At 38.3% G+C, this 11795-nt stretch overlaps 1 protein-coding gene across 1 annotated transcript; it reads left to right on the top strand.

Moving 5' to 3' along the window:
* Positions 1 to 723: 723 nt before the first annotated feature.
* tmprss2 (transmembrane serine protease 2) lies at positions 724 to 11258 on the top strand. The gene is made up of 14 exons (XM_073478966.1): positions 724 to 867; positions 1291 to 1325; positions 2610 to 2808; positions 4183 to 4275; positions 4400 to 4516; positions 4623 to 4752; positions 6703 to 6819; positions 6957 to 6997; positions 7108 to 7276; positions 7548 to 7720; positions 8130 to 8225; positions 8414 to 8556; positions 10188 to 10340; positions 11010 to 11258. Exons 2-14 carry the CDS (start codon positions 1311 to 1313, stop codon positions 11016 to 11018), a joined length of 1455 nt encoding a protein of 484 aa, XP_073335067.1. The 5' UTR covers positions 724 to 867; positions 1291 to 1310; the 3' UTR covers positions 11019 to 11258.
* The last annotated feature ends 537 nt before the right edge of the window (positions 11259 to 11795 follow it).

Genomic DNA, 11795 nt, shown 5'->3' with positions numbered 1-11795 from the left:
GATTAAACACAGCGGGCGCTTCTCCTCAGGAAGACAAACAATAGCATGCGTGAACTAAGACCCGAGTCTATTATGCCTTTTCCTTTGACTAAAATCTTTTTTATCCTATACAGCTGTGTCTGAATGAATGGTATGTCAAACAAACAGAAACCACTTACCACCTGTTGACTCCCCTCATTCCTTCTCTGAGTCACATATGATTATAACGGGAGGGGTTAAGAAATTACAAGAAAATGCCACTTTATTTTTGGTACATTTATGCTGCTGTGTTTTTTGTACAGTGATACAGCAGTTTTGGTTTTGAATGTCTATAATTTGAAGAGGAAGTCTTCAAGGTTTCATGAAGAAAAATCAGATTTTACTAGATTACACTTGTACAGATGTTTGCTGCTCAGACATGTGGCCTGATGTGTGTGGTTTTGAGGATGGGGGATGCAACTATCGGTTCACAAAGTTACCTCAAGCCTATACAATGAAATAGACAGATCATTGATGCATATTAATCATAGTACACATATATTACACTGCTGAATTGATTTCCTAAATTAGGTTTCTCCTGTCACAAATCAGTGGATGGCTCGATCAATGAAGCCCATGGCTTACTGTTTTCCCTTCATTCACCTTATCTGAAATCCTGGCTGTAAACAGAAGATAATGAGTATCATCAATAACTAATGTTTGTCTATGTCAAGTGCCGTATAAAGCAAGTGGCACACAACAGGCTGGTTTGTCCACACTGTGGGAAAGGTGTGGTCACGGCTGTTGATTACATGGAAGAATTGCCTGAACATGAGAAACAGAGAGAGAAACGGGGAGTGGAAGGACGGACACAACCAGAGCGCTGAGGGAATTTGTGGGAATTTCAAGGTAGGCGGAAATCTAGTGACAAATGTGGATGACTGTTTTTGTAAAATCAAAGTAAGTCAACCTACTTGGGTAACGTGTGAGCATTTTTAGTATTGTACTTTTGAAATGTGGAATAGTCAAATGAGCTTGTGACATGTTTGTTAAAAACTACAAATTCTCTGTGTTTAGGTTAGGGTTAGAGTATTTTTCATGTGTATGAGGCTACTGTGTTAAGGTAGTTTTTATTTTACTTCTTGCACATTCTAATGAACAAGCTGCTGAATCATATTTTACATGTATTTATTTATGAATATTGCTTCAATCAATCCCACATACAGTGTATCATATACTTTACTTATGAGCGGTACTTCATTTATCTTGATAATACTACATTTAAAAAGAAATTGTGTAACCTCTACCTTGTTTGACGGTCTACCTCCTCAGGCAGTGTAACCAGTTTCAGCATGAATAATAATCAGGTAAGTTCAGTTTCATGGCAAAGGGCAACATTTAGATGTCTGGATACACACACATACACATTGTTCTCCCGTTTAACAGTTAGCTCTATTTGATAACACTGCTCACCACATATGCTAACATGTAGTTAATGCTTTTTCTGACTAAAGCTAGATCACATTTAGCTCATGTTATCTATTGAAAATATCTTTATTACTATCAGTGATGGAATGTAACTAAGTACTTTTACTCAACTACTGTACTTTAATATAATTTTGAGTTTGACTTGCCATTTTTTTTTTACCTCCTTATACTTCCACCCCTCTGCATTTTGGAGGAAATATCGACTTTTAACTCCACAAAACTTATATAACTTAGTATTTGGTAACTTTTGGATTCCAATAATCAGCCAAGTCGATAATCGGTTGTAGTATACAGTATATACATACATTTACATAAATATATTAATAATTTACATTCGATACGTAAAGTGGAAACAGACAACTTTTCGACTTCTCCGCCTCCTAGTGTTTCCCTGCAGTATTTCTGTTGTTACACGGCGTTAGCAACATGGCTATTGCTAACAGTCTGGCTACTGAAACTCTGATCTCAGTTCTGTGAAAAAGCAAAGAAAAACACCTGGCTGTATTAATGAGTTGGCAGGTTTTGTTACTTACTGATCTGGTAGAAAGAATGACAGTTTTGAACTGTCATTCAACACCGGCGTGCTCTCAATCGAATGAATGCCTGTGCATTCACTCTTGTCTTTTCCTCGGTTTATATCTCTCTCATCTTCACCTTCTTTGCCTCCTCCATCAGCGAGGATCTTTTTCTTATGCAACGTAGAGTTTCCAGTTATTCCAGTTGTTCCACCGTTAACTGCGGATTGTGACTGGGGAAAACAATGTCTCCTACTGTTTTGGATGCATGATGGCAGACGCGCTTCATTTGTGCTGTAATTCGTCTTTTTTTTGTGGGAAAAATCCAGTTTGTGAGCAGGCTGAATTGGCATAGTAAAAGCAAGTTTTATAGGGAACCAATCTACATGCTGATGATGTCATTTTTTCTACAGCCATTACACTGTGACATCAGTATTTACTTCAGAATTATAAATGAAAGCAAAAAAAACAAACAAAAAAAACAAAAAACAAAACATTGATTGTGAGTTGAGTATCAAAAATTATTTTCTGGTAAAACATTTTTTTTTAAGTACATTTAATATCCAACACTTAAAGACTTTTACACTTTTTACCCCAAGTATGACTTTTGGGTACTTTTTACAACGCTGATTCCTCTCTTTGCTGTAGCTCCAGACAAATGGTCCCGTCTATGACAACGCAGGGTTTCGGCATGAGGAAGGAAGATCCCCTCCATACTCCCAAACGCAGGGTACATACCCTTACCTCCCACAAGAGACCCCCAGCTATGTTGCTGTCTCTCCCAAACCCATCAACACCCACCAGACCACAACTCCTGAAACACCACCTAACACAGAACAAAAGAAAGGTACAGTAATATTTGATTAACGTGTTGTCACCAGCCTGTTGTTAGGTGATACTGTGTGGAATAAAGAGGAGGGTAAACATTGACTTCCAGTCAGTCATAAGGAAATATCCAGTCATATGAACGGAAACATCTACTGTGGTTTTACAAAATCAAAACACACCCTTGGTCAGTTTAATACAGTCTGAGGTTTTGTTGCTGCAGTCTTATTTCTTGTAAAGTACCACTTTAATCGGTCATGTTGAGTCATTGTGTATAAATTAATTAACTTAGTCTGATTAACTTAAATTACATTAATGCAGAGTTATTCATAAACCTTGTGTTCAGTTAGTACATACAGGGTTTATTATTCAAGTTTTATACATAATAGTAATGCATTTCAAATGAGTTATGTCTCCTGTAATAATTCAAACATCTAATTTCTACACTTTATACAATTTATGACTCAACATTTAACTTTGCATTACGTGTGACCCTCTACATTGAAGTGTAATAGTAATAGTGTATGTAATAGAATAAGACAGAAATGTACATGGAGTAAAAATACTTCAAGTCATTGTTTTAGACATTATTTTTTGACTGTAGAATTGTTACTCCAATTCTTCAGAAAAGGTTGCACAGTCTTGCTTTAAACCACTGACACACTACTTGCTGGCATATACAATGAATTTACCACAAAGATTCAAATGTCAGCAAAAACAGATGGAAAACTAGTAAATAATTTGAGAGGAAACTACTTTTAAGCTTCCGCTTCATTCCCCATTATGGCCATGTTTCAAGCACATTATGACGTTATTGGTGACCTAATACACAGGGCCTTGAATGGGGTTGTATGGAAATGACTGGGGTAAGGATGGCAGTGGTACCTTATGGTTCACTTTTTTTCAGTGGATCTTCCCCTGGGATAAAGTCAAGTACATTATTTTGACATGTGTGTGTCAAGTGTTTGATTTGTTGAATTGGTAAAGCTCATTTGATCCTAAAAACACAAGATATGGTGTGCCCTATCTTAATTTGTAAATAGAACATTTATTTTCAAAATGAAATTTCACATTAGAATTTATGACAAACATGGAATAGTAAAAGGTTTAAATTACCTATACATCTGTGGTGAGAAAAACCATTAAGATTTGAATTCTTAATCAACATAATGCTAGTTCTCTGCTGTGTTTTAGTTCGACAGTATGTTTAGTTTTTTGTCATGTCTGCAGTAGGATATCATACTGTAATATCTGCCAAGCCTGATATTTGCCTGTATGATACTATGTAAATCTAAAGCAATTTGCATTTTAGTTTAACATAACCCAGTTTACCGAGGCCATGCATATAAATATAATCAAGCTATATGAATGACTTTATTATTGCATTGCCTTGCAGGAATAAATAAATGTCCGTGGCAAAACATACTGTGTGGATCCCTGTTTGTGCTTGCTATACTGGCAGTGGTCGGCATCCTGCTCTGGTACTTCTGTAAGTGAAGTTGAGAATCTTTGTAGCTTCATAAAATTGTTTTTGTCATCACATCAATTTAGTTTGCTGATCCTGTTTGCCCTTGTATGTGTGCTGTTTACCTTATGTATGTGTGTGTTTGCAGTATACTATCAGTGTTTACTGGGGAAGTCGTGCAGACGTGGTGGGAAGTGTCTCAGCCCCTCCCAGTGGTGTGATGGTGTTAAGGACTGTTCTCATGGAGAGGATGAAGCTCAGTGCTGTAAGAGATACAACACCCCAGTCTTCCAAACATGTGTATGTGCCTTTGTACATCACATCATTGAGCAGCATTGTAGCTGGATAGCATTGTTTTCTCTGTTCCACAGTTCGCCTCCATGGGACCAACTTCATCCTGGAAAGTTACTCAACTGACAGCCAGAGTTGGATGCCGGTGTGTGCTGACAATTGGGACAACAACTATGGGAGAGCTGTGTGTGACCAAATGGGATACAGGAGGTACTGATTGTCTGCCTCACTATTGTTCACTGCACAATCTGATATCACCCATGTTGGTGTTGTTCCCGGAACAACACCAACATGGCAGTGCTGCAGCACCATCATTGCAACTGACCACCTATGTTTGGTAATGTCATAGATTTGCAACTCGGAGGAAAAGACTGGAACAATACACAAATGGGAGAAGTTAGTCTACATAACATTGTGGAAGGATCTATTTTAACCCAAACCATGTTTGCCTAAACCTAACCAAGTCTTTAAATCGCCTAAACCTAACCAAGTATTTAAATCACCTAAATCCAACCAAGTCTTTAAATTGCCTAAACCTAACCAAGTATTTAAATCGGCTAAACCTAACCAAGCGTTTTTGTTGCCTAAACCTAACCGAGTATTTAAATCGGCTAAACCTAACCAAGCGTTTTTGTTGCCTAAACCTAACCAAGTATTTAAATCGGCTAAACCTAACCAAGTGTTTTTGTTGCCTAAACCTAACCGAGTATTCTTGTTGCCTAAACCTAACCAAGTATTTTTGTTGCCTAAACCTGACCAAGTATTCTTGTTGCCTAAACCTAACCGAGTATATTTGTTGCCTAAACCTAACCAAGTATTCTTGTTGCCTTAACCTAACCGAGTGTATTTGTTGCCTAAACCTAACCAAGCGTTTTTGTTGCCTAAACCTAACTGAGTATTCTTGTTGCCTAATCCTGACCAAGTATTTTTGTTGCCTAAACCTGACCAAGTATTCTTGTTGCCTAAACCTAACCAAGTATTCTTGTTGCCTAAACCTAACCGAGTGTTCTTGTTGCCTAAACCTAACCGAGTATATTTGTTGGCTAAACCTAACCAAGTGTTTTTGTTGCCTAAACCTAACCGAGTATTCTTGTTGCCTAAACAAACAGCCAAACAGCAACAGAAAACTGAAAAAAAGATAACTAATAAAATGTTTGAATCCAGTAGATACTCTGGTGAAAGACCAGACATAAGTCAGCCACAGCAGTTGGCTCCAGATGCAGATTTTCTCACTTTGTGGTAAATTGAAATCATGTTCAAGGAACAACATCAACATGGAGGTATCAAATAGAAACTTGTTCATCTCCCACTTCTGCTGTGTTTTCTTACTGCTGTATAAAAGTTGAAACATACAGAATGATCAATGGGTTTCTAAAAGCTAGAGCTTATATTTTTAATGGTACCTACAAGTTTACAGTGTTTTTCCCTGTAATGTTATTATTTTCAGAGAGTCAACGCCTCTAAAACAGAATGTAGACTTTGATATGTTGCTTAAACTTATTGGAAAGCTGAGATAAGTTGGAGATTAGCAGCAACATTATGTAAACCATTATGTCCCACGACTCATATGTAGTTTTAGGGGATACTTGATAGATCAATTGCTTGAACTGCAAAATTAATTCTTAAAAAAAAACAACTTTTACAACTTTCTGTTTCTTCAGGTTCAGTTTTCAATTTTATATTGTGACAACGCTGTGCTTATCTTCATATAATTATAATAATTTATTTCATATCTTTCTTAATGTTTTGGATTAGAATATCTGGTTTTGTCACCACATACACGGCTGGAGAAGTCCCAACATTTGTCCAAAATATCTGCTTTTTGTTGCCACAAACACGGCTGCGAATTGTCTCAAGGTCTTCTTAAAAAATATCCAGTGGTTTCGCACTTACAAATGTCGAGACTTTAGTCGCTGGTTTGGCAGCCTTGTCGCTTACATGTAACTTACATACATGTAATGCAAACGTGATATAACAGTCTTTGTAGAAATGTCAACATGCTATGTATGACACACAAATTTTAATGTATCCTTGTTTTGCAGAAACGTTAACTGACAACATTTGCTGGCTGATATCCAATCCTTTTTTAGAGAATCAGTCCCATCTGAGTATGGTATATTGCACTTACCTCTCTGTTTTGCATGTCTGTCTATCCAACAGGCAGGATTACGTGTCCTCTAGTCAAACCAGTGCAGGTTCTATTGCCTTGAGGGGGTACATGAAGTTAATGGCTGGAAGTAACCATGAATCACGCATACAGTCACAGCTCATTTACAGGTATCACAGCCCACCTACTGTATCACTGGATAAACACTTAATACACAGTACAGCAGTGATTACAACCACACTCAGAGCTGAGTCAATCTCATTTCTCACTTACCTGAATGTCTTTTTCCTCATCCTTTCCTTTACAGCCCAGTTTGCTCAGCCAGAGCAGTCAAACTTCGTTGTATTGGTAAGCTACTGGTTGGGACACAACTACTACTACCACTGAAATATGTATGACTTGAAGAGATATGTGCAGTGCTGTCCTGAAAATGGGATTCTCTTTTCTTTCATCCTCAGAATGTGGAGAAAGTTCAGCAGCTCCCAGTACTCGTATCGTGGGTGGTACGGAGGCAGTGAATGGGGCCTGGCCGTGGCAGGTCAGTCTCCAAATTAATGGTCAGCACGTTTGTGGAGGCTCCATTATCAGCCCTAATTGGATCCTATCTGCTGCACACTGCTTCCAAAAGTGAGTACCTTGTCTTTATACCATCAAAGGATAAGTTTGCTCAAAAATGAGAATTTAATCATTATTCACTCACCCCAGTGCTAATGGAAAGTCAGGTAAAGTTTCGCAGTCCAGAAAAACTTGAAGCAGCTGGGTACTTGTTTTAAATGTTGAATTTTCATTTTAGACCCTTCTTGCCCTTTGTCTTGATACTTAACAAGACAAAGGGCATTATTTTTTCACTCGCTTTTGATAGACATTCCATGTGTTTAACTGTTTTATCTCCTGGCAGGTACTCTGACCCGTCAGTGTGGATGGTATACTCTGGCAAAGTGCGCCTGTCGGCATTTAGCTTTGGCTCTGGCAAAAGAGTCAACAAAATCATTAGTCATAAAGGATATGACACAGAAACTAGTAACAACGACATTGCTCTTCTAAAGCTCAATACACCTTTGACATACACAGGTAAGTACTTTCTTCATACTTCATATTTCATTAATTGCATGATTATATGCTGTAAAGTGTCACTTCTACACTGATAGTAACATACATGTTTCTGTTGTTATTTAATATCTCAGGAACCTTGCACATATTGCACAGGCACATTTATTATATAATGCACACGTCATGTACACGCAAGGACAGTTACTGTATATAGTATGTTTATGTTTATTCAAATAGTTTTTATTATATTTTTATTCAAATTGTTATTTTATTCTCTCCTTATTATTGTCTCTATTTTTTGGACTTAATCTTGTGCTGCTACTTATTTCCCTCTGTACTGCTGTGTTACCTGTGAATTTCTCCCAAGGGGGATCAATAAAGGAACATCTTATCTTATCTTATCTTATCTTATCTTATGTTTATGTCTCAGGAACAGTGAAGCCTGTGTGTCTCCCCAACATTGGTATGGACATCTCTGCTGGACAACAAGCCTGGATTACAGGATGGGGAGCCTTGCGCTCATCTGGTGAGCCGAAGTGTACATGTCTATCATGCTGACTGAGCATGTACTTCTCATTCCTCCCTGTAGATTATTTGTTGAAATGTTTCAGGGGTCACCTGCTTTTTAAGGTTTAAAGTACAAGTTAGGTAACTGTGCTTTTTAATGCTTCGCTGAGCTAACTGTGGATGTACAACCATCAATTTTTCTCTCAGGACCATCCCCTGACACGCTCAATCAGGCCCAAGTGACCATCTACAGCAGAGAGACATGCAACACACCTGAGGTGTTAGATGGAGCGATCACAGAGACCATGATCTGTGCTGGCAAGCTGCAGGGAGGAGTCGACTCATGTCAGGTTGGTCTTTTCTCTCTGTCACACACACACACACACACACACACACACACACACACACACACACACACACACACACACACACACACTCTCTCTCTCTAACCCTTACCCTCAGCTTGACCAGTGGCCGCCACCAGTGAAGAGACAACATCTCTAAAGTCTAATACAAACCTTGTGATGTTTTCTGTTTAGCTTTTTTTCAGTTGTGCATTTACCAGAAGAAGACTCACAGTGGTTGAAATGTTGCACACATGGACACCGTTGGATTACAACATTGTAGTGATTTGAAAGCTGAATTTTTTTATTTATTTAATTTCATAAAATGTATTTGTTCATTTAAGTTTAAACAGAGAGAAAAAAAAACTCAATCATGAGGTTTGCCCATGATGAGGGCTGGACAGTACACCAGGGGAAGAAACGTGGTTGTCCCTGTGGGACTATGATAACCGACCACAAAGCCATTATGGATATTGGGACCACCATGCCTGCGCTAGAGAGGGAAAGGCTACTGGGGAAGGGACCGTGCCTCTCATGTCATTTAGGTGGGGTCTGGTTCCACTCCCCTATCCTGACTTTGATCACTACCCACAAATGAGCTTTTTCCCAATTAATGACATGGTTCTTGTCCCCAATTGGACATGCCGTCCCCAGGTGATGGTTATTTAGTCTGGAATTTGTCCCAGAAAGTAGCCTATGTCAGAAACATACACGCACACTCTAAGGCTGCATCTGAATGTCTGGACTTCACCTCTCTTGTGGACCTTGCGGGCATGTTACTGGGATGTTTGCATGTCGATATGCTGAGGGCTATCCAAACCCACAATTCATCCAGATCCAGTCCACAATCGGCCTCAAGTGGGGTTTCTGCAGACTTACAGATGTCCGCCTGGAATGCAGACCATGGACATATAATGAGATCTGGATACAGCCTCAGAGTTAGAGCCCCACTATTTCTATGAAGCATGAAGCCAAAAAAAAGTTCTACTTCTCAGATATAAAATGACCCAGATCTTCTGCATTGTGGGCTCCATAAAACATGCAGACTTGACTTTCAGACTGAATGGATTTAATTATCATAGTGAAATGAGTCACTTTGTGGGAGCTGTGATGCTCACAATCATGTAGCCACCATTTTACAGCATCTACTTTCACAATGTAAGCTTATGGGAAAAAGATGCCTCTGTGCTTCACATGACGTTGTAATTACACAGTTTGGCCACTATGCAAATTGTCTCAGAGCCTTGCGGTTGTCCTTCAGGCTTGGTGGATACTTCATCAGACCTCACCGATGTAATTACCCAAAATTCATTGCAATACAGATGTGACATAGTTTTTCCAAATGCTGGGAAAAAAAACAACAACAAAAAACAACTTTTTATGAATGTGTCAAACAATGACTTTATTAGAACATTACTTGAAACATGTAGTCAACCTCATCATGAACAGACATGTAGAAGTGTAGGCTGTATATATATATATATATATATATATATATATACAATTAAAAAATATATAAAAAATAAATTAAAAAGCACATTATTATTGTGGCCTGTCTGTCAGCAGCTTGTCAGTCAGCATGTCCAGAGGGTGGACATTTGGATTCAGCCTCACCTTATTCCTTCTGTGTGTTGCAGGGTGACAGTGGAGGGCCTCTGGTGGTTAAACAAGGGAATGTATGGTGGCTGGCAGGGGACACTAGCTGGGGAATTGGATGTGCTTGGAGGAACAAGCCTGGAGTCTACGGCAATGTGACCTATTTTATCAACTGGGTGTATGAGCAAATGCAGGTACAGTAACTGCAACAGAGATGTCATTTTGTTTGTATTCTATACAAATGTGATTAGAATTTTACAAAGACATCGCTCTTCTCTTTTACAGTTGATTATTGTTTCAGCTTTTTGACTTTTTTATCTAACAGGTATCAGATAGACGGCAAATAACTCACAACATGGACTCTTTGTATAACAAGTTTCAATGAGGAATGTGTTTGCAACTCTTGCTCGCTACCTGTTGTCTATTATATCAATATTTTTTAAAATAAATATTTTCATATATTTTAGCCTTAGTTTGGTCCACTAACCAAAAGCTAAAAGTATACCTCAACCATGTGGACCTGCAAACCAGGAGAATGGGATGAACTGCACAAAGCAGCAGACTGAAGCATTGATTCTCAGTGAGATCAGTTGAACCAGCAACCTTTTCATTCATGAAATTATCCCATCTCATGTCAATATGAAAAACAATATATGAATAGAGCCATGAGCCTCATAGGGTGTGCTGAACAAATGCTCATTTAATATTGCAGCAAGCAACGGGAGTTAAGAAAGAGTTGTGAAATCTTAGAAGACTAAGTTAGAGCAGGTGACCCTATCTGAATGTAGAGGGTTAGGCATGAGTGACATGTAATGGTTTCAACTGCAGGTTTTAATTCTGTTTTTTTTTTTTCATCTCCACAGAATGAGTGACAGCGTTCAGCGAAGACAATCCTCCCCCTTTTATTAATCAGCAGTACTTTTAAACACACACCTTGCACTTTAAATCTGAAGCTCTGAGGGAACTTGTTGATCAGGAAGGTTTTCTTAAGAAACAAAATAAAAAGATGAAGATGATATTTTTTATATACTACCTATTAGTACAGATTGAATGTTTATATTTGAACAAAATCAAGTTATTTATTTGTTTTAATAAAACAAATTTTGCACAAAGAGTTTCTATTCATTCTTTGTTCTGCTCAAGTTTGACTCTGCTCAATACATATCCAGATCCTCCTTTGCAAGAAGTTACGGGAGTTATACGACTGCAGACATACATCAATGACATTACTTGTCCACCATCATCCTTTTGCATTTTTTTAATCATTAGGCCTACCTACTTGGATGACAGACGCTGCAATTGCACCTGTTTATTCTGCAATATTTTGCATCATTTGGACATTACCTTGCTGAGGAGTTGGAGCTCTTTCTTGTTCCGTTACTCCCAGACTGTATAAAACTACTCAAACTTCAAACTAACCCGTTGTATTGCTCTGTAGCATTTTGATGAGATAGTGGTCCTTAACTCACTCAACACATCACATTTACTGTAACTGGCCTACTTAAAAATAAAGGTCAACTGGCATTTCACCAGTTAAATGCTTTTAATATGAAGCCAAAGCAGTAGGAAATGTTGCTGACAATAAGCATTTAAGCATGCATGAATCTGCACTATCAATGTCTGCATGTGATGTGTAACTCGAAACGTAC

This window comes from Pagrus major, chromosome 13, assembly GCF_040436345.1.
Source record: "Pagrus major chromosome 13, Pma_NU_1.0".
Classification (NCBI taxonomy): Eukaryota; Metazoa; Chordata; class Actinopteri; order Spariformes; family Sparidae; genus Pagrus; species Pagrus major.
Note: the sequence above shows the minus strand (reverse complement) of the source record. Positions and strands in the feature narration are given on the sequence as shown.

What these genes read in the sequence shown, in the direction of transcription:
- tmprss2 (XM_073478966.1), top strand. An exon ending in TACACCTTTGACATACACAG is followed by an intron (nt 7,721 to 8,129) that starts GTAAGTACTTTC and finishes TTTATGTCTCAG; the next exon opens with GAACAGTGAAGCCTGTGTGT. An exon ending in GAGGAGTCGACTCATGTCAG is followed by an intron (nt 8,557 to 10,187) that starts GTTGGTCTTTTC and finishes TGTGTGTTGCAG; the next exon opens with GGTGACAGTGGAGGGCCTCT.